Source organism: Canis lupus, chromosome 6, assembly GCF_011100685.1.
Source record: "Canis lupus familiaris isolate Mischka breed German Shepherd chromosome 6, alternate assembly UU_Cfam_GSD_1.0, whole genome shotgun sequence".
NCBI classification, from domain to species: Eukaryota; Metazoa; Chordata; class Mammalia; order Carnivora; family Canidae; genus Canis; species Canis lupus.
The window spans coordinates 40,762,822-40,782,228 of NC_049227.1; the positions used below are offsets into that span (position 1 = coordinate 40,762,822).

At 47.9% G+C, this 19,407-nt stretch overlaps 1 protein-coding gene across 6 annotated transcripts in view; it reads left to right on the forward strand.

The window, feature by feature from the left end:
- Nucleotides 1-17,262, forward strand: part of LUC7L (LUC7 like) — a 35,832-nt gene extending 18,570 nt beyond the window's left edge. For 5 of the 6 annotated variants that reach the window (XM_038540956.1, XM_038540955.1, XM_038540959.1 and 2 more), the window contains 7 exons: nucleotides 722-832; nucleotides 2,749-2,892; nucleotides 7,228-7,404; nucleotides 11,544-11,632; nucleotides 15,356-15,385; nucleotides 15,976-16,143; nucleotides 16,912-17,262. In XM_038540956.1, coding sequence (XP_038396884.1) covers nucleotides 722-832; nucleotides 2,749-2,892; nucleotides 7,228-7,404; nucleotides 11,544-11,632; nucleotides 15,356-15,385; nucleotides 15,976-16,143; nucleotides 16,912-17,053 — 861 coding nt within the window. In that variant the 3' untranslated portion in view covers nucleotides 17,054-17,262. Of the gene's footprint in view, nucleotides 1-721; nucleotides 833-2,748; nucleotides 2,893-7,227; nucleotides 7,405-11,543; nucleotides 11,633-15,355; nucleotides 15,386-15,975; nucleotides 16,181-16,911 lie in introns of all 6 variants that reach the window. The other variant, XM_038540957.1, reaches the window with a different exon arrangement.
- The last annotated feature ends 2,145 nt before the right edge of the window (nucleotides 17,263-19,407 follow it).

Sequence of the window (19,407 nt, forward strand, 5' to 3'; positions counted from 1 at the left end):
GGTCCAAGCCTGACAGATATCCTATGTGTATGTTTTATATGGAGTTATGCTGGGGCCTTTGACTGGTCATGGCAAAATAATAACTGTCTAACACATGGAGCAGCTTATTGGTGTTTCCCCACAAGTCTTTTCAGAGTGAGCAATTAGATTTCTAGAGTTTCTATTCCATTATCTCTTTGGGTAAGTAGTAACCAGTTTTCCTGCTACTTTAGACAGGCAATAACTAATCATGCTCACAGCTCTCAGTAATATTTGTTCTATTGTTTTGTTTTGAGGTGGAAGGGGGAACTCTACCCTCAGAACATGAGGGAATAATATTTACGTGGCTCACACAGACCAGTGAGTACATCATCCGCACCCCCAACAGCTCACCAGAAGAGGGCCTCTGATACTAGTCCAGGCTTTCCTACCCCTCAGAGAACGCTATTAATTATGACCAAAAAAATTCTGGGAAATGTTATTGAGGGATGGGGGTCCTTTTACAAATTTTAGAAGTAAACAGATCAGATGAGAAGATAATGCTTCTAAATGATCACTTGGTTTAACAAAGCCCCTTGGTTTAATGTGATTATGGATGTGCTAGCTGTAGTGTAGCTTAAGATCTTCCCACTGAAGTTACAGGCTTTAAAACAACCAACCCAGGAGTATATGTCCTATTGAACTGATGGGTTCTAAGACCTTACTTGTAACTGATCATAGCTCTCTGCTTCTCCTGAGTTAGGCAATGGATCACTTGGAATCCTTTATTGCCGAGTGCGATCGGAGGACTGAGCTTGCCAAGAAGCGGCTAGCAGAGACGCAAGAGGAGATCAGTGCAGAAGTTTCTGCGAAGGTATGCCTGGGAGACTTTCTCCTTGAGTTGTCTGTACAGATCTGTGTCTTCTAAAAACCATTCTGCCAACAGGCTAGCAGCTTGCCATTATCACTGACAGTGCGCCTTTGAGGTGGACAGTCCTTGCTGCCTTGCTGCTTTTCAGTAAGAAGAGAAGGCTGCCCATGAGCTCGCAGCCCCCAGGAGCTGCTTGCTGCCCTGTCTCTGCCTCTACTGTACAGGCTTTTTTTTTTCTTTTTTTTTTAACTATGATGCCACAATTTTATTTTATTATTATTATTTTTTTAAGATTTTATTTATTCATGAGAGACAGAGAGAGAGAGGTAGAGACTCAGCCAGAGGGAGAAGCAGGCTCCATGCAGGGAGCCTGACATGGGACTCGATCCCGAGTCTCCAGGATCAGGCCCTGGGCTGAAGGCAGCGCCAAATCGCTGAGCCCCCCGGGCTGCCCTGTACAAGCTTATTAAAGTTTGCTTTTTTAACACCTCCACATAAAACAGGAAAGGGGGGACAGTTATTTGGGAAATGGTTAGACTGTGGGGCAGTTGTTCTGCACAGTAAAGAAGGTAGATCTGTGTGTCATGGGCCTGTCAGCACACCCCTCTACCCTTCCCCTCTTTGAGTGCAGCTGATGAGTCTCTTCGGTGTCTTTGCCTCTCAATTTTGTAAAAGTGTTGCTTAGAATATATGTAGTTGCAGAGGATGCCTGGCTGGCTCAGTGGTTGAGCATCTACCTTCAGCTCAGAGCGTGATCCCGGATTGAGTCCCACATCGGGCTCCTTGCATGGAGCCTGCTTCTCCCTCTGCCTGTGTCTCTACCTCTCTCTATCTCTCATGAGTAAATAAATAAAATCTTAAAAATATGTGCAGTTGCTAACTGGACCATAGGTGCTACCTTTTTTTTTTTTTTTTAATATTTATTTATTTATGATAGTCACACACAGAGAGAGAGAAAGAGAGAGAGGCAGAGACACAGGCAGAGGGAGAAGCAGGCTCCATGCACCGGGAGCCCGACATGGGATTCGATCCCGGGTCTCCAGGATTGTGCCCTGGGCCAAAGGCAGGCGCTAAACTGCTGCGCCACCCAGGGATCCCTTCTACCTTATTTCTAAAATTAAATCCCAATTGATTAGACATTTTGCATATGTTACAAGTTTACGCATTTAAACCTGGACGTTTTGTGGTCCTTACCAGGTTGAAGCGTGATAGAAGATGTGAGAAGAGACAGCCTAGAAAGTGACCACCATGATGACTTTGGCAACCATTTTGGAAGTGACAGGGATGCTGCTGCTCTTACTGGAATGCAGCACACAGGTTTAGTTTAAGGTCACAGACACAATGGGGCCAGTTAGGATGTCAAAATTGTTACAGTTTGCTTGTGATCCAGCAAAGATCTTGGCTATTTCATTTCATTTAATTTTGGTGGAACAGATTAGAAGTATAGCAGGAAAAACACTCATTGTCTCTGTGTTAAGATCTTTTGGTTTTAGGGACACCCGGGTAACTCTGGTTGAGCATCTGCTTTTCGCTTAGGTGGTGATCCTGGGGTCCTGGGATTGAGGCCCACCTCAGGGCTTCCTGCTCAGCGGGGACTCTGCTTCTCCTTCTCCTTCTGCCTGCTGCTCCCCCTTTCTTGTGTGTACTTCAGCTCTGTCAAGTGAATGAATAAAAAAAAGAAATCTTGGGGCACCTGGGTCCCTCAGCGATTGAGCGTCTGCCTTCGGCTCAGGGCATGACCCCGGGGTCCTGGGATCGAGTCCCACATCGGGCTCCCCACAGGGAGCCTGCTTCTCCCTCTGCCCGTGTCTCTGCCTCTCTCTCTCTCTCTGTTTCTCATGAATAAATAAATACGATATTAAAAAAAAAATCCTTTGGTTTAGATGTTTGCTGACCTGCTTGTTTCTGTTTTCCCTCAGGCAGAAAAAGTACATGAGTTGAATGAAGAAATAGGAAAACTACTTGCTAAAGCTGAGCAACTGGGAGCTGAAGGAAATGTGGATGAATCCCAGAAGATTCTTATGGAAGTGGAGAAAGTCCGTGCAAAGAAAAAAGAAGCTGAGGTTGGTGGTAAACTGTCTTTGAGATAGAGGAAACATAGTAGCCCCAGAATGTTGACCTTTTGGGCTAAAATGAAATTATTCCATTTTTTTAATATTGGGGAAAATTTGGAAATAGGGTGTTATGTGGATAGGATTGTAGGGTTTAGAGTCAGCATGTTTCGGTTTGTGCTTTTGCTCTGCCTCCTGTGACCTATGTGTGACATTGGACCTGGAACTTGCCAACCATGAGCATAACACCCACATGCAGGCTGCAGTCCCAAGAGCTAAAGAGTCACTGGAGTGGTGTCTGTCATTTTACTCTCTCATCCTCTGGCTCTGTAGGGGTTTGCTGGGCCGTAGTGGTTACTCAGCTGGTGTGAGTGGGCCAGAGTTGTAGTGCAGATGATGTAAAGAACAAAATCTGGGTGTTCTTGGTGACACTGCATCTCTGGTAGAGAGAACCTGTGCAGATTGAGGGTAGCGTCCAAACGGAGTCAGCCTGGGTGCCAGGCCAGGATAAACTGGAAGGGTGGTGGAGAAACTTAGTCAGGGGCTCAGTGTTTGTATCATTCACAGCTGTTGTCTTCCTAGATTATTTTATCCATTGGATATGCTCTGACTCACAAGTCTTTACCACTGGAACTGGAAATGGCTCACACGGGCTTTGAGAATGGTGGGAATGGGAGAATCAGAGGGGGACGGGGATGATTGTGTTTCTGTAGTAAATGCTTGTTAAGCTCCAGCTGTGTGCCAGATAGTTTTTAGTTGTGAGGAGGCCCTCCTCGTGGAGACAACGCTGGAGGTGGGAGGAGATGCAGGTAGAAGGGTATGTGTACAGATGGATAAGATTGATTCAGATGAAGATAGGTGCTCAAAAGAAATGAGGTCTGAGTTTGAGAGTGGCTTTGTGTTTCCAGGGGTCTCCAGGTAGGGTAGGGTGATCCTGGAAGAGATCCCTTAGCTGAGACGCACAGACTGAGAAGGTTATTAAGAGTGGTGGGGTAGGGAAGCCAAATAGATATGAGAAGACGGCATGTAGGAGCCCTGGTGCAGGTCTCTCTCCGCTTATCTCCCTCCCTACCCCTGGCACAGCATGATGCTTAACCCACAGTAGGAGCTCAGTAATGATTAACTGAATGCACGAGTAATGCCAAGGGCCTGTGGGTGCTAGAGTGATACCCACTGAGGCATTGGTAAATGCAGAGAGCAGAAGGGTTACTCAAGATGGGGCCGTGCGAGGGTTGGAGTCAGGAGGGAAGCTCTGTGGCTTCTTGGGGCACCCTGAGATCCAGACCTTCGTGCTTCCAGGAGCAGCGCTGTCACCGGAAATCTGTGGGATGGCTCAGAGATTTGTATGTAAATGATTGTCGATGAGGGGCTCATCATGCGGAGATGTGTAGACAGACGAGACCAGGATGTGGGATGCGTGGCTGTTCATGCCCAGGACTTGGAGTATCCTTGCCACAGCCACTGTCCTCCGTCCCCATGGCTGACAGTACCGTGGGAGGCAGCACCACTTCCTTAAAACCACTGGCAAGACAGGATGGTGCTGGGGAGGCCTCCAGTGTGCTCATCTCTGGCACCTGTGGGTTCCTTTCTGCTCAGCGCTCAAGGATGTTGAATAGTCTGAAGGAAAAATACAGAGAGATCCTGTGTACCCTTTATCCAGTTTCCCCCAGTGATGACATCTTGGGAAACCATAGAACAATATCACAGAAAGGATGTTGATAGTCACCATACGGAATATCCATCACCACTAAGATCCCTCCCATGACCCTTATGTAGCCTCACCCACTCCTCTGACCCCTGGCAACTATGAGCTTGTCCTCCATCTCTATATTGTTGTTTCAAGAATGTTGTGAGACTGATTTTCTTTTTCACTCAGCATAATTAGAGTTTATTTTGAAAGAAATTAGAGGGGTAGTAGTTAGTTTTGAAATTACAGAAAGGTATAGAGTATCACAAATACTTGTGTGCCCACCGTATTTACCATTTTTGCCTAAGATTTTTGGTTTTTTTTTTTTTTTTTTTTTTTTTTTAATCCATGAGAGAGACACAGAGAGAGGCAGAGACATAGGCAGAGAGAGAAGCAGACTTCACATGGGAAGCCCGATGTGGAACTTGATCTTGGGACTCCAGGATCACACCCTGGGTCAAAGGCAGGCAGGCGCTCAACTGCTGAGCCACCCAGGTGTCCCTTGTTTTTTCCTTTGAATAAAAGCTGTAGCACATCATGATGGAATTGCAGGTTCTCGGTGCTTCCCTCTCCAGTCCCATACTGTCCCTCCCAGAGGCAGGCATTAGTGTGCGTTCGATTCTGTCTTCATCCTTTACTACACATGTGTGCTTCCCATAAACTCTGTGTGTGCGTGTTGTAGGTTTAAAAGCTTTGTGCTTTTAAAATATCCCACATCAATGCTGCCAACTGTGTATTTTTTTCTCTCTCATTATTCTCAGCACTGTTTGTGAGGTCTCTGCCTGTTGCTCCATACAACTTCCTTCAGTTTATTGCTGTAGGGTTCCGTTTCATGAACATGTGACTGTCCATTGGCAGTTTTCTGGTTTCTTATCTTCAAAGACAGTTCACAGCAAGTATCCTTGCACTTGTTTGTTGGCACACGTATGAGCATGTTCTAGGACATATGCCCAGAAGGGTTCCTGGTAATGGCTTGCACCTGTCTTGCTTTCGCAGCTAATTCAGTTGCATTCTGTTAGTTGCCCCAACATCATTGCCTACCAGCAAGGTATGAGAGTACCTTATTTTTTGACTTTGCCAGTTTAGTGAGTGACATTGTGTCCCATTGTAATCTGCATTTGCCAGGGAAGTTTGAACATATAAACTAATGGAAGATCCCTTTAAGAATCAGTGGCTGTGAGATCCCTGGGTGGCGCAGCGGTTTAGCGCCTGCCTTTGGCCCAGGGCGCGATCCTGGAGACCCGGGATCGAATCCCACGTCGGGCTCCCGGTGCATGGAGCCTGCTTCTCCCTCTGCCTGTGTCTCTGCCTCTCTCTCTCTCACTGTGTGCCTATCATAAATTAAAAAAAAAAAAAAAAGAAAAGAATCAGTGGCTGTGGGGGATCCCTGGGTGGCTCAGAGGTTTAGCACCTGGCCTTTAGCCCAGGTCGTGAACCTGGAGTCCCGGGATTGAGTCCCATGTCAGACTCCCCACAGGAAGCCTGCTTCTCCCTCTGCCTGTGTCTCTGTTTCTCTCTGTGTCTCAGGAATAAATAAATAAAATCTTAAAAAAAAAAAAAAAACCTGATGAGAGTTCATTAGAATGCAGTTGAGTAGAAAATTTGATTATTTAGGGACACCTGTGTGGCTTGGCGGTTGAACACTTGCCTGTGGCTCAGGGCATGATCCCGGAGTTCCGGGATTGAGTTCCGCATCAAGCTTCCTGTGTGGGGCCTGCTTCTCCTTCTGCCTGTGTCTCTGCCTGTTTCTCTTTTTCTGTGTCTCTCATGAACAAATGGATAGAATCTTTAAAAAAAAAAAAATCAGTAGCTGTTGGAATGCATTTCTTAAAACCTGGGTTTTGGTGGAGTGTTTTTTTGTTTGTTTTTGGTTTTGTGTTTTAATTCATGTGTTTTTGTTTTTTAATTCATGAGAGACCGAGAAGTAGGCTCCATGCAGGGAGCCCGATGTAGGACTCGATCTCGGGACCCCAGGACCACGCCCTGAGCCCAAGGCAAGGGCCAAACCTCTGAGCCACCCTGGCATCCCCAAAACCTGGGTTTTGAAGGCATGCTCTGACTTTGGCACCAGCACCAGGAGCCATGTCCTGCTTCGTTTGTTCTTCATTTTATCTGTTCTGACGAGTGGCTGCCAGAGGGGGTGCATTTTGGTCTGCTCTGTTGGACATGTTCTTTATTGAAGAGAGTGTCTAACTTCTTTGTCCATTAGTATTTTAGCTTTTAGGGCAGCATTTCTGGACTTTGGGACGTAGTCTTCGATGAGGAGCTTTTGTATGTTGCTTGTTTGGTTTGGTTTTTGTGTTTGTTTTATGAAGGCCCCCTTTGAAGAGTCTCCCTTCTTGATTCTGTGGTCCTCCTAGCGCTCTCCACTGCACATAACTGAGACCTGCCATTCCTGCTGGCCTCTGAGAACACTGCATCCTGCTTGTCTGAGAGTTTTTGAATGTTCCTTATTGCTTTGAAATCATGATTCTTAGTTCATTTCATAAATAAATGATGGAAATTGAATCAGTTAAAAATATCTAAAGCTTGTAAATGATTCGATTTCTGTTATTTAAAAGTCACCTCTGTAGTCCTTTCCAATATTTCCATTTTGGGGGTTGAATATTTGCTTGCAGTTCTGTGTACCTCACTTTGATTACTCTGTTCTCGTTGTCCAGGAAGAATACAGAAATTCCATGCCTGCATCCAGTTTCCAACAGCAGAAGCTGCGTGTCTGTGAGGTCTGTTCAGCCTACCTTGGGCTCCATGACAATGACCGTCGTCTTGCAGACCACTTCGGGGGCAAGTTACACTTGGGGTTCATTCAGATCCGAGAGAAGCTTGATCAGTTGAGGGTACGTTGATGTATTGTGTTTCTGGAGAAACCCAAGAAGTCTTGTGATTGTCTCCATATTTCTTGACTTTTAGAAAAACTCATGTTTTGATCTTTTCTAAGAATGTGCCTTGAGTTTTAGAGTGAAATATTCAGATTTCATCACTTCATTCACACAAGAGAACTAAGGTCTTAATCCAAAAGGACCTTGGATATTTGTTTAGTCTGTACTTCTTGTGCAGGAAAAAACGCAGAATCCAGTCTTCTGGTATAGAGAGCTTTTGCACAGCTCTGAAATAACTTGTATTTGAAGATGGGAAGAGCCAGTAGTCTCATTTTTATCCTTAGGCAAAGGTGGATGTGTGGTTAGGTTAGACAGAGATGAGGGTTGGGCAGGGGCGGACGTGTGGAGAGTGGTTAGGCTGGACAAAGATCACACTTCTGGCCCTTGCCTTTGAGCCTCCTCGGGAGGTTGAGAATGTGGTGGGGCTTTTAGGATAGTGCTGCTCCACCCCTGCCTACCTTTATTTCTTCCTCAAGGCTCCTTTTTTTCCTGGGTTAGACTGTAAAACTTACCTTGGATACAGAACACTAAGAAGGAAGGGTGAACATATGTTTCAGATAGTTTGGATTACTTTTCAGACTGGTGGAATCTTCCCTGCTGCCTACAGGGACCACTAGGATGTTGCACTGGGAACTGTGCAGCCCTTCCCTCCAGACACATGACATTTGATGGAAAGACAGACACATGGCACATGACTGGGACACTGACAGTCAAGGCAGAGAGCCTTGTGTGCCCCTAGAGGGAGCAGGGGACAGAGCCCTGCACTTGAGGGGTTGCCAGTAGGTGAGGTGTGAGTCTGGCACAGGGACTGGAGTTGGGGGGACAGCCACTGGACTGAAAATCACATTTTGCTCCTGTACTCCCTATAGAATATTGAAAAGTGATACTTTGTTACCTTTTTTTTTTTTTTTTTTAAGATTTTATTTATTTATTCATGATAGAGAAAGGCAGAGACACAAGCAGGCTCCAAGCTGGGAACCTGACGCGGGACTCAATCCCGGGTCTCCAGGATCATGCCCTGGGCCAAAGGCAGGCGCTGAACCACTGAGCCACCCAGGGATCCCTACTTTTTTTTAAATTATTTTTTTGACTGTGTGTGTATGTGTGTGTGTGTGTGTATGAGAGAGAGAGAGAGTAAGAGAGAGAGAGAGAATGCAGAAGGGAAGGGCAGAGGGGGAAAGAATCACAAAAAGAATCCCAGGGAGAGGGAGAAGCAGATTCCCACTGAGCAGGGAGCTTGATGTGGAGCTCGATCTCAGGACCCTGAAATCATGACCTGAGCCGGAGTCAGACACTTAATGGACTGAACCACCGAGCTGCCCCTTCCATTTCTCCTTTAAACTGTATTTCCATTTCATATCACCCCATAATTTTCTCCTGATACTTTTTTATACATGAAAACCTTTTACTTCTTTCTTTCTTTTTTTTTTTTTTTAATTTTTATTTATTTATGATAGTCACACAGAGAGAGAGAGAGAGAGGCAGAGACACAGGCAGAGGGAGAAGCAGGCTCCATGCACCGGGAGCCCGACGTGGGATTCGATCCCGGGTCTCCAGGATCGCGCCCGGGGCCAAAGGCAGGCGCCAAACCGCTGCAACACCCAGGGCTCCCTTTTTTTTTAAATTTATGATAGTCACACACACAGAGAGAGAGAGGCAGAGACACAGGCAGAGGGAGAAGCAGGCTCCATGCACTGGGAGCCCGACGTGGGATTCGATCCCGGGTCTCCAGGATCACACCCTGGGCCAAAGGCAGGCGCCAAACCGCTGCGCCACCCAGGGTTCCCCTTTTACTTCTTTCTTAAGACATACTTCTCCAACAGAGATGAAACTACATTGAAATTTTTCCCCTGAAGCCTTAAAAACTTAAGTTTTTGTTTTTTAAAGATTTTATTTTTAAGTAATCTCTGTATGCAACCTGGGGTTGAAACTTAAACCCTGAGATCGAGAGCAGCTGAGCCCGCCAGGCATCCCCTTAAGGTCTTAAGTATTAACTAGATCTAGAAAGCGTGTTTTGTCATTGCAGTTACAACTTGTTCAAAGTTGACCAGAACAACACAAATATATTAATAGATTTTGATTATAGCTGTTACACTAAGAACAAAAAATGTGTCAGGAAGTGCACCTCTAAACAGTAAGAAGCAGGAGTGTTCTGGGCCCTAATCTGAGATGGCTTCACTTACAGTGGTCCCAGAGGTACTCAAACCTCCAGGCCACATGCCCAGGTAATAGTGAGGCAAGGCCTTTTTTGTTACTGGTGGAAGGACAGTGTCTTGGAAGTAGGGAGGTTTGTAAAGGTCTTAATGCCAGACCATAGCCCTGTGCTTGGTCACATCTTCTTTAGGAATGTGTGTGGAAGTTGAGGGGCTGAAACTCCCCATCTTTTTTTTTTTTTTAGGATTATTTATTTATTTAAAAAAAGATTATTTATTTATTCATGAGAGGCACAGAGAGAGAGAGAGAGAGACAGAGACACAGGCAGAGGAAGAAACAGGCTCCATGCAGGGAGCCCGACGTGGGACTCGATCCCAGGACCCCAGGCTCATGCCCTGAGTTGATGGCAGGCCCTAAACTGCTGAGCCTCCCAGGGGTCCCTGAAACTCTCCATCTTTAACTTTAGCCATCTTTTTGTGCCTGCTCAGATCCAGGACAAGTGAAGCCAGGGGTGGAGAACTGGAGGTGCCAAATAGGAAGGCTCTCTCGCACCTTGTGAGTGCTTTGAGGAGGATAGCTGGCCACTCTCCTGTGGTCCTTGCTATACCCCATTGTTCAAGGACCTGGCTCCAGACTGTACTGGGATGTAGGATCATCCTTCATGAGCATGAGAAGACCGGTGACTCTTGTCTCCCTGGCCCTACTTTACTCCCCCTTAGGGCTTCATTCCATCAGTGGAGGGGTGGGGGGATCAAAAGGATTTGGGTTGGTATTGGGGGTGGGGGGTATGGAAGCTGGATCTAGTACTTTCTCTCAGCTTTGTCGATTGCATTCCAGTAGTTTCTCTGGGCCTCCTCCTTTCTGTTGGATTGGATTGTCTTTTCTATTGTGTTCACAATCAATCTTGATGAGCCGAGTATTGAACTTAATGTTGAAAGGCAGTTCTGGGCGCTCCTGGCTGGCTCAGTCAGTAGACTACATGACTCTTGATCATGGGGTTGTAAGTTTGAACTCCATGTTGGATGTTAGAGATTGCTTAAAATATTAAAGCAAACAAGAAAGCCAGCCAGTTGTGGAGTGTTCATAGACCACCTCCCCTGGCCTGCTGTCCCCATGAGGCCGGGTCTAAAGCCAGTGTAGCAGTGTAGCCCTCAGCACTCCCAAGGACAGGCTGCTCCTGGGCAGCAGGATATATTTGGTCAGACACATGTTCTTTTTTACTGTAAAGTTTGTGGAGTCTCCTTTGTAAAAAACTAACTTTCTGGATTGGTGTGAAGTGAAAGATCGGTTTCTATGACTTTGAGCTATAGCACCTCTTAGAGTATGCAGCTTGTCCCTGAATATATGAGGTGAATTTATAAAAGCGTTATTTTTGTGGTGCCTGGGTGGCTCAGTCAGTTAAGCATCTGCTTTCTGCTCTCAGGGTCCTGGGGTCCATCCCCACATGGGGCTCCCTGCTTAGTGGAGCATCTGCTTCTCCCTCTCCCTCTGCTACTCCTCCTGCTTGGTGTTCTTGTTCTTTCTGTCTCTAATAAAATCTTTTAAAGTTAAGTAAAAGCATTATTTTCATGTATTTTCCATTAAGAAGTCTTAAAGGGGGGATCCCTGGGTGGCGCAGCGGTTTAGCGCCTGCCTTTGGCCCGGGGCGCGATCCTGGGGACCCGGGATCGAGTCCCACGTCGGGCTCCCGGTGCATGGAGTCTGCTTCTCCCTCTGCCTGTGTCTCTGCCTCTCTCTCTCTCTGTGTGTGACTATCATAAATAAATAAAAATTAAAAAAAAAAAAAAAGAAAGAAAAGAAGTCTTAGAGGTGGTTATGTCCATTTCCTAAGAGTTTCTTTTAGATTTTTAAATTACTGATATTGAAATCATAAAAAAGCGCTTTAACATTCATTTACTAGTTGGTATAACTTTTTCTTCTTTCATTTTCCAACTTTTATTTAGAAAACTGTGGCTGAAAAGCAAGAGAAGAGAAATCAGGATCGTCTGAGGAGGAGAGAGGAGAGAGAGCGGGAGGAGCGGCTGAGCAGGAGGTGAATCCACAGCACACACATGTCCAAGAAGACCTTGTTCCTTCCTCGCAGTCTGGCTTGTGCTACTGACCCACATGGCCCTGAAAAAGAAGCAAACACATAGCATGTTCAGAGGAGTGGGGTTTTGGTTGGCCTCAGAGGAGCTGTGCGGTGCAGAGCGAGCCATCTGGAGCTGCACAGGCAGCTGTGGCGACCTAACTCGTCCCTGGGAAGGTGTAGGGGAGGGCTGAGCAGTAGAAGTGGGAGAGGAACCTGCTGTGCCCTCACCTGCCTTGTTGGGGACACAGCACTCAGCAGACAAGTTGGGTAGGAGTGAGACTCTGGAGCTGGAACGTGCTCCGCACACAGCCGTACTTGCTGTCGGGGAAAATCCTCCAGGGCTGAGTACACTGGAGCTGACTAAGGGTTGTGGGGCCCTGCTGAGAACACGTGTAGATGGTAAGGGTGGAAGCGGCAAGGACTGAGGAGCTGACTAGGAGAGTGCTGGTGAAGGAGGTACCTGTGACAGGTGTGGGTGAGAAGGATCTGGGTGTGTTGGGGTAGAGCTGATAAGATTTGCTGGTAGGAGGTTGTGAGGCAGGCAAAGGGGGAGTAGAGCTGGCTTCGTGGTTTCTGGCCTGGAGTTGCCACTTAGGAGGATGGAGAAACTGGGAGCGGTATATTGGGGTCAGGAGGAGGTGGTGGGGAGAATTTGGCTCTAGCTGTATTCTATTTGAGATGCTTAGGAGACATCTGGTCAGAGTTCAGGGAAGAGGCTGGAACCAAGACCACACTGTCATGGGACATGCTTAGTGTCCTCGAAAGGCCCAGAGCTGGGCTTTCGTGGGGGAATTCCTTAGCGTGTAATTCAGGAAAGACCAAGAAATGTTTGTTGCATTTTTAGTCTTCTCATTACTTTACCTAACAGATTCCGATTGTAAAGAGACTAAAACAAAATACATTCAAACGGCATAAAAATGTATTAAGCATAACACGTGAGTCCATTTTTACACACAAGTGACCACTGCTGTGGCAGGGTTTGTCTGTTTGCACGGGTACATGCAGGATCCTTGCTTCATCTCTCAGACCTTCCCCAGTAGGAGTGCCCTTGGCAGACGGGTACACATGCCCGTGCAGTGACAGCACAACCATGCCCACCTCCATAATATTTGTCCATCTCCAACCCTGCCTCCAGCAGCCACCAGCCGGTTCTCTGTGAGTTTGGTTTTGTTTTTTAGATTCCACACATAATGGAGATCATACATTATTTGCTTTTCTGTGTCTGACTGATTTTATTTTATTTTTAAGATTTTATTTATTTATTTATTCCTGAGAGAGGCAGAGACACAGGCAGAGGGAGAAGCAGGCTCCATGCAGGGAGCCCAAAGCAGGACTCGATCCCAGGACCCTGGGTCACACGCTGAGCCAAAGGCAGACATCCAACCTCTGAGCCACCCAGGCGTGCCTCTGACTGATTTTACACAGCATAATGCCTTCATGATCCGTCCATGCTGTCAGAGATGGCAGGATTTCTTACTATTTTATGGCCAAGTAGTGTTCTATTATGTATACACCTCACATCTTTATCCATTCATCTGTTAGTTGACACTTAGGTTGTTTCCATGTCTTGGCCCTTGTAAATAAGGATGCGATGAATGGAGGGGTGTGGAGGTCTTTCTCAAGATGGTAATTTCATTTTCTTTGAATAAATACTCAGAAGTAGGCTTGTGGGACAATATGGTAGTTTTATTTTTAATTTTTTGAGGACCCTCCTTACTGTCTTCCACAGTGGCTCCACAGGTTTAGTTGTCTGCCAACGGTGCACGAGGGTTCCCTTTTGTCCATGTCCTTGCCAGCCCTTATTATTATTTTTTTAAGATTTTTTTTTTTTTATCCACGAGAGACAGAGAGAGAGGCAGAGACACAGGCAGAGGGAGAAGCAGGGACTCGATCCAGGGACCCTGGGGTCACACCCTGAGCCGAAGGCAGATGCTCAACACTGAGCCACCCAAGCACCCCAGCACTTACTATTTCTTACCTTGTCTTAGACTTTTTATTTAGTTTTATTTATGATTTCTTAAGTTTTGGATGGTTATTGCTTTTCTAACAGGTGTGAGGTGATACCTCATGGTGGTTTTTATTTGCATTTCTCATGATGAGTGATGTTGGCTACCTCTGTGTTGTCTTTGAAGATACGTTTGGATCCTTTATCCGCTTTTTAAAATTTATCTTTCTTTTAAGATTTTATTTGAGAGAGAGCAAGAGGGAAACACAAGCTGGGGGAAATGGCAGAGGCAGAAGGAGAAGCAGACTACCTGCTGAGCAGGGAGCCTGATCTGGGGCTCTGATCCCTGGACCCCGGGATCATGACCTGAACTGAAGGCAGATGCTTCACTGACTGAGCCACCCAGCTGGGCATCCCAAGATCTTCTTCCTGCTTTTTTTTTCTTTTTTGTCTATCTGTTTTGTTTTGTTTTTTCTTTGGAGTTGCAGGCGTTCTTTATATATTTGGATATTAACCCCTTGTCAGATACTTGGTCCACACGTGTTTTTCCCACTTCCGGGTGGCCTTTCATCTTGTTGATGGGTTCCAGTGCCATACAGAGGCTTCTTAGTTTGATGCAGCCTCATTCCGTGTTTGTTTTTGTTTCTTACTTTCACTTTTTGATAACAGTTTCTATATAAAGCTATTTTTGTGTTTTGTTTTGTTTTGTTTTTTAAAGATTTATTTATTATTTGGGATGTCTGGGTGACTCAGCAGTTGAGTGTCTGGCTTCGGCTTAGGACATGATCCCAGAAGTATGGGATTGAGTCCCACATCGGGCTCCCTGCATGGAGCCTGCTTCTCCCTCTGCCTGTGTCTCTGCCTCTTTCTCTGTGTGTGTCTCATGAATGAGGATTTATTTATTTGAGAGCCACAAGGGAGCTCTGGGGGGGTGGGACAGGGCTAAGGGAGAGAAGTCCTGGAGTGGAGCTCAATGAGGGGGTTGGTCCCAGGACCCTGAGACTGACCTGAAACAAAATCAAGAGTTGGAAGCTGAACCGACTGAGCCACCCAGGTGCCCCTATAAAACTTTTTAAATGAGTGCTCTAATGATCATCCTTATAGATGTGCTTGAGTGCTTTATAAAATTCCTTAGAATTCCTAGGATAAATATCAGTAGGTGTTGGAAAAATTGCTTTCCAGGAAGCTGTCAGGTCATCCTCTGAATGCATGTTGTGTGAGCATCTCCTCTCACATCCCCCTCAGCACTTTGTGGTGGTGATCTTGTTGTTTTTTGCTGTAGAACAGGATGTAAAACGAGAGCCCATTGTGTAATGTGTGTTTCTTGGATTGCTGGTTGGTTATGTAGTATTTCTCAAGGAGGTCATATGACCCTCAACTAGCAATGAGCCTGTGTCTGGAACTTGAGGCTTTGCTTTAACTTTGGCGTCCTTTGGTGACTGTAGATCCTGCCCAGCCCTGCATCTGCTGTGTGACAGTCTGCATAGCTGTGTGAGTGTCCACTGCCGAGACTTTGCAGAGCCAGTTGTTGAACTCAGAGCATCGCATTTGACCCCTGGGGACTGAGGGTTGGCTTGGTGCTGTGAACGTTGACCAATGGAGCCGTAGGCCTGAGCATGAGTGAGCCATTAGAAATTAACAGGTTTCTGTGGGAAGCTGACACTCCTTCAGTTGTGGACTGAGGGGCAGGGCTGTTTGGGGGAAATTGTTCATCTTTTTTTTCTTCTTAATCATTTTAGGTCTGGATCAAGAACCAGAGATCGAAGGAGGTAGGTTTCCAAATCCATTAACATGTTCTCAGTGAAATGTCCTTTTTTTCTACATATTTGTCCTTTTTAAAATATATTTGAGAGGGAGAGAGGGTCCTAAGCAGATGCTGTCCTGTGCACGTAGCCTAATGGGGGGCTTGATCTCATGACCCTGAGATAACCTGAGCTGAGACTAGGAGTCAGCCACTTAACCAACTGAGCCACACACGCATGCCCTCTCCGTACATTTTTTTCTTAATAGTTGACTTCTAAAGCTTCACCTCGTAGGCAGGGCTGGTAAGGGGCCAGGTTTGGGCCATGTCTGTCTGTTGTCAGGTTGATTGGGGCTTAGTGTAGAAGAAGGATGTACTGTAAATGAGAGAAGTCAGAAGGTGCTGCTGAGGCATGTGGGTTGGCAGGGATTTCCTGGCAAGGTGTTTTCAGAAGCACCTGGGAGGGTTGGGCCTTAATTCTCTTTGACCAGAGGTTAGTTGGTGGGACTATTGTGAACCCCAGTAAGAGGGAAGGGGAGATGGCAGTGAAGCACCCAGCAGAACCTGTTGCAAGAATGGGCATCTTGGCCTTCAGATCCTTCTTGTTGTCTGCTGCAGGTCACGCTCCCGGGACCGGCGTCGGAGGAGGTCCAGATCTACCTCCAGGGAGCGACGAAAGTCATCCCGGTCCCGGTCCCGAGACAGACACCGGCGCCACCGCAGCCGTTCCCGGAGCCACAGCCGGGGCCACCGCCGGGCTTCCAGGGACCGGAGTGCGAAATACAAGTAACTACTCTGAATCCTTCAGTAGCTGCAACCAGGAGTGAGCCCCTTCTCTTTGTGTTCCCAGGGTCTTCTGGGGGTCTGTCAGTGGGGCCTGTTGGCCATACCTGGCAGGGATGGGTCTGGGGATTTTGTTCAGGAGCCTGGCTGGGCATCTGTGGAACTGTGTTGGAGCCTTAAGGACTCGTGAACGGGGCTCAGGGTATAGGGAGCTGTAAGTTCAGAGCCACAGGTAGATGCAGGGCTAGCGCAGTTGAGAGGCTGTGGGGGTGGTTACATGGGCACAGCTCCCTTGTGACCTGCACACTCAGTGTCCCCTTGATGCACAGAGCCGCTGAGATTTGTGTCCTGACCAGGCCCTGCTTACCTCTGTTGTGGTTTTCTTAAGGGAAAACAAAAAACATTGATACACTCTGAGGTAAGCCCTGTGAGCATCTTTGTGTTGATTGTAGCCTTTTCTCCAGTGTGTTTACATAATGGGTCATACTCCACATGTGCACTTCTGTTGTCCTTTGCTCCATTCATGTTACAGCAAAAGCTTGCCCTGTTAGGAGAAATCTTTACAAATGTCTTTTTAGTGGCTGCCTGAACACTACCTTGTAGTGGTGTGGGCACTAGACAGCTGCCCTCTGGCCTGCCGAGGCCTTCCCCAAGTGTGCTGGGTCTCAGCCGTCCCTGACCTGGTGGTGAGGGTCAGAGCTGCCGGTGCTCCAGGAGCCAGCCAGAAGGGGGATGCCGGCCTCCTCTGAACCTCTGGTTCTCTTTTCCCAGGTTCTCCAGAGAGCGGACATCGAGAGAGGAGTCCTGGGAGCACGGGCGCAGTGAGCGAGGGGCCGCTGATTGGAGGCTGGAGAGCTCCAACGGGAAGATGGCTTCGCGGAGGTCGGAGGAGAAGGAGGCTGGCGAGATCTGAACCTACTCCTGGGCCTGTAAATAATCTGATAAACATTCGACACAGCCTAAAGTTACCCTTTATATTTGCTGAATACAACTCATCTTTTGTAGTTTACGATTTCTATTGTTTTGGAGCTAGCTGTGAGTTTCTAGAGATGTACAGAGTTGCTCCTGTGTTCTGGGGTTATGTTGAGTAGGAATAAATAAATCTGACAGATGGCCTCCTTACTGCTGCGGTGGGGTCTCTGCTATCCTTCTGTGCTCTAGAGACTTCACCGTGGCCTTCCGCAGGTGGTCACATACAGGATGTTCTCCACAAGCTTTGCTCACCCTCAGAAATTGTGACTTACTGTTAGACGACCCTTTGATTGTTGGCATCTGACATGCCTGGTGCCCTGCCCTGACCGTCTGGAGTGCAGCGTGCAAGGCTGTTGGCTTGTGGGCTGCACAGCTCCGCCCTGCAGTGCAGACTGCAGCAGGTGTACTCCATTCCACATCCCCTTCTTTAGGAAGGGCTGCCTGTCTAGTGTGCTGTTAGCGCAGCCTCAGCCTGGCTCCGTGAACCACACTGCAGCCAGAGGCCTTTGGACAACATCCACATGGCAGCCACAGGGTCCTCGGGGGCTGGCTGATCTGTTCAGGTCATAGTTTGACTCACCGGAGAGCCTGTGGTTGTAGCCATGCTCTCCGCTGTTTGCCACATTTACTCAAAAAACAAAATGAGCCCTTTTGGGGGGCAGGGGTTCGTTTATTCTAGGAGAGAGCTCCTGATGGCCACGTTGTGGAAACAGTCATCCCTACTCCCTCTGTGCAGAGACTGGCTCAGTGGGTGCTCCTGCGGCTTAGGTTCTCCCTGGCCTGGTATCAGCAATGTCCTTGCACTGCCCTTGTCTGAGGCCCAGGCTGAATCAGGAAGAAGGGGCCTTGCTGGTATATATGTTGCTTGCAGTGGGAAGGGGGGCTGCCAGAAAGCAAGAGGTGGTATAGACCTCAAGCTAGGTGGGTAGAGGAATGTCCTTTACCTAGACACAGGTTGGTGCAAAGCCACGAGTGGGTTAAGGGCGGTCCTAGGAGGGAAGGGGCAAAGGGAATGAGGCCTGGGGTTGTGAGCGATGGACTCTGCCTGTGGCATGCAGAGGACACCCAGGTCAGGCAGCATGAGGTGTGTGGCTAGGAGCCAGGACGACAGAAGGACCTCTTGCCTCCATCCCTCATCTGGAGGGTTGGGCTTAAAAAAATATTAGTAAAACATGTAAAAGTTATTTCAACCATTATTAAGTATGTTCACAGGTTGTGCAGCTGTCCCCACCATTCATGAAGGAATGGTTTTGAAAAGGTAGAATGAAGACATCCCTGGACTTAGGAGTAGTAATGAAGTCTGAGCCACAAAGATGAGGCTGAGACAGACTGCTGGAGGGTGCCTGGAAGCTGCAGCTACTCCCCGTCACCTGAGTGTTCCCCACTCTGTCCAGGAGCAGATGTTTTTGGCTCTTCCAACCTTGTTACTAGAGGCACCCACTTGTCCCTGGTGCACCCCAGGCCCCTGTGTGTAGGAGTGCAGTGGACATATGGTCCTGTGCTCTGGGTGGGCCCAGAAGAGGTCAGATTGACGGAGGCCATGTACAGCACTCCCAGGACCCCCCCAGCTCACCCTAGTTGGGTTCCAGCAGAGGCGTGCTCGCAGACAGGGATGTGGGGATGTACTTCTAGGTACCCCTCTAGGATGTACCTAGAGGAAGTCACCATAAATCATAAGGGGTCGGGCTAGAGGTCATCATCCCACCCTGACTCCTCTCAAGGAATACAAAAACATGGGAAACATTTGTTTATAGAGAGAAGCAGAGATGTCGGTCAGGACGCAGTTGTGATCCCTGAGGAGGTTGGGGTGGGCCAGACTGACAGGTGCGGATCCTCCAGGGGTCCAAGCTCTTGAGGTCCACCCAGAGCTGTATGGGGCCCTCAGCCCCTCCTGCCACTGTTCCTGAGAATTCACCCCCACACACTCCGTGCTTCTGTCCAGTGGAGGGGACACAGTGGCCACCTGGTGTGGGCTGTGGCATCTTCTAACTGCATAGGGGTCGAGGATGGGGCCTTGCAGCATGGCAGGGGGGACTTGGGGTCCGCCCTCCAGACGGATCTCTCGCCAGGCCCAGAACCACAGTCTGGTGAAGGGAGGCTTGGAGTGACCATCGGCCCTGCAGCCTGCGTGGGAGACTGTAAGATCAGCAGGGCACCAGCCTTGGGGAGCACCCACCCTGGGGTCCACAGTATCCTCACTGGGAGCTTCCCGTGCGAGGTGGTGCCCAGCTGTGTTTAGAGCAAGTGGGAGAGGGGATGTGCACCATAGTGCCTTGGAAGGGGACATGCACCCCC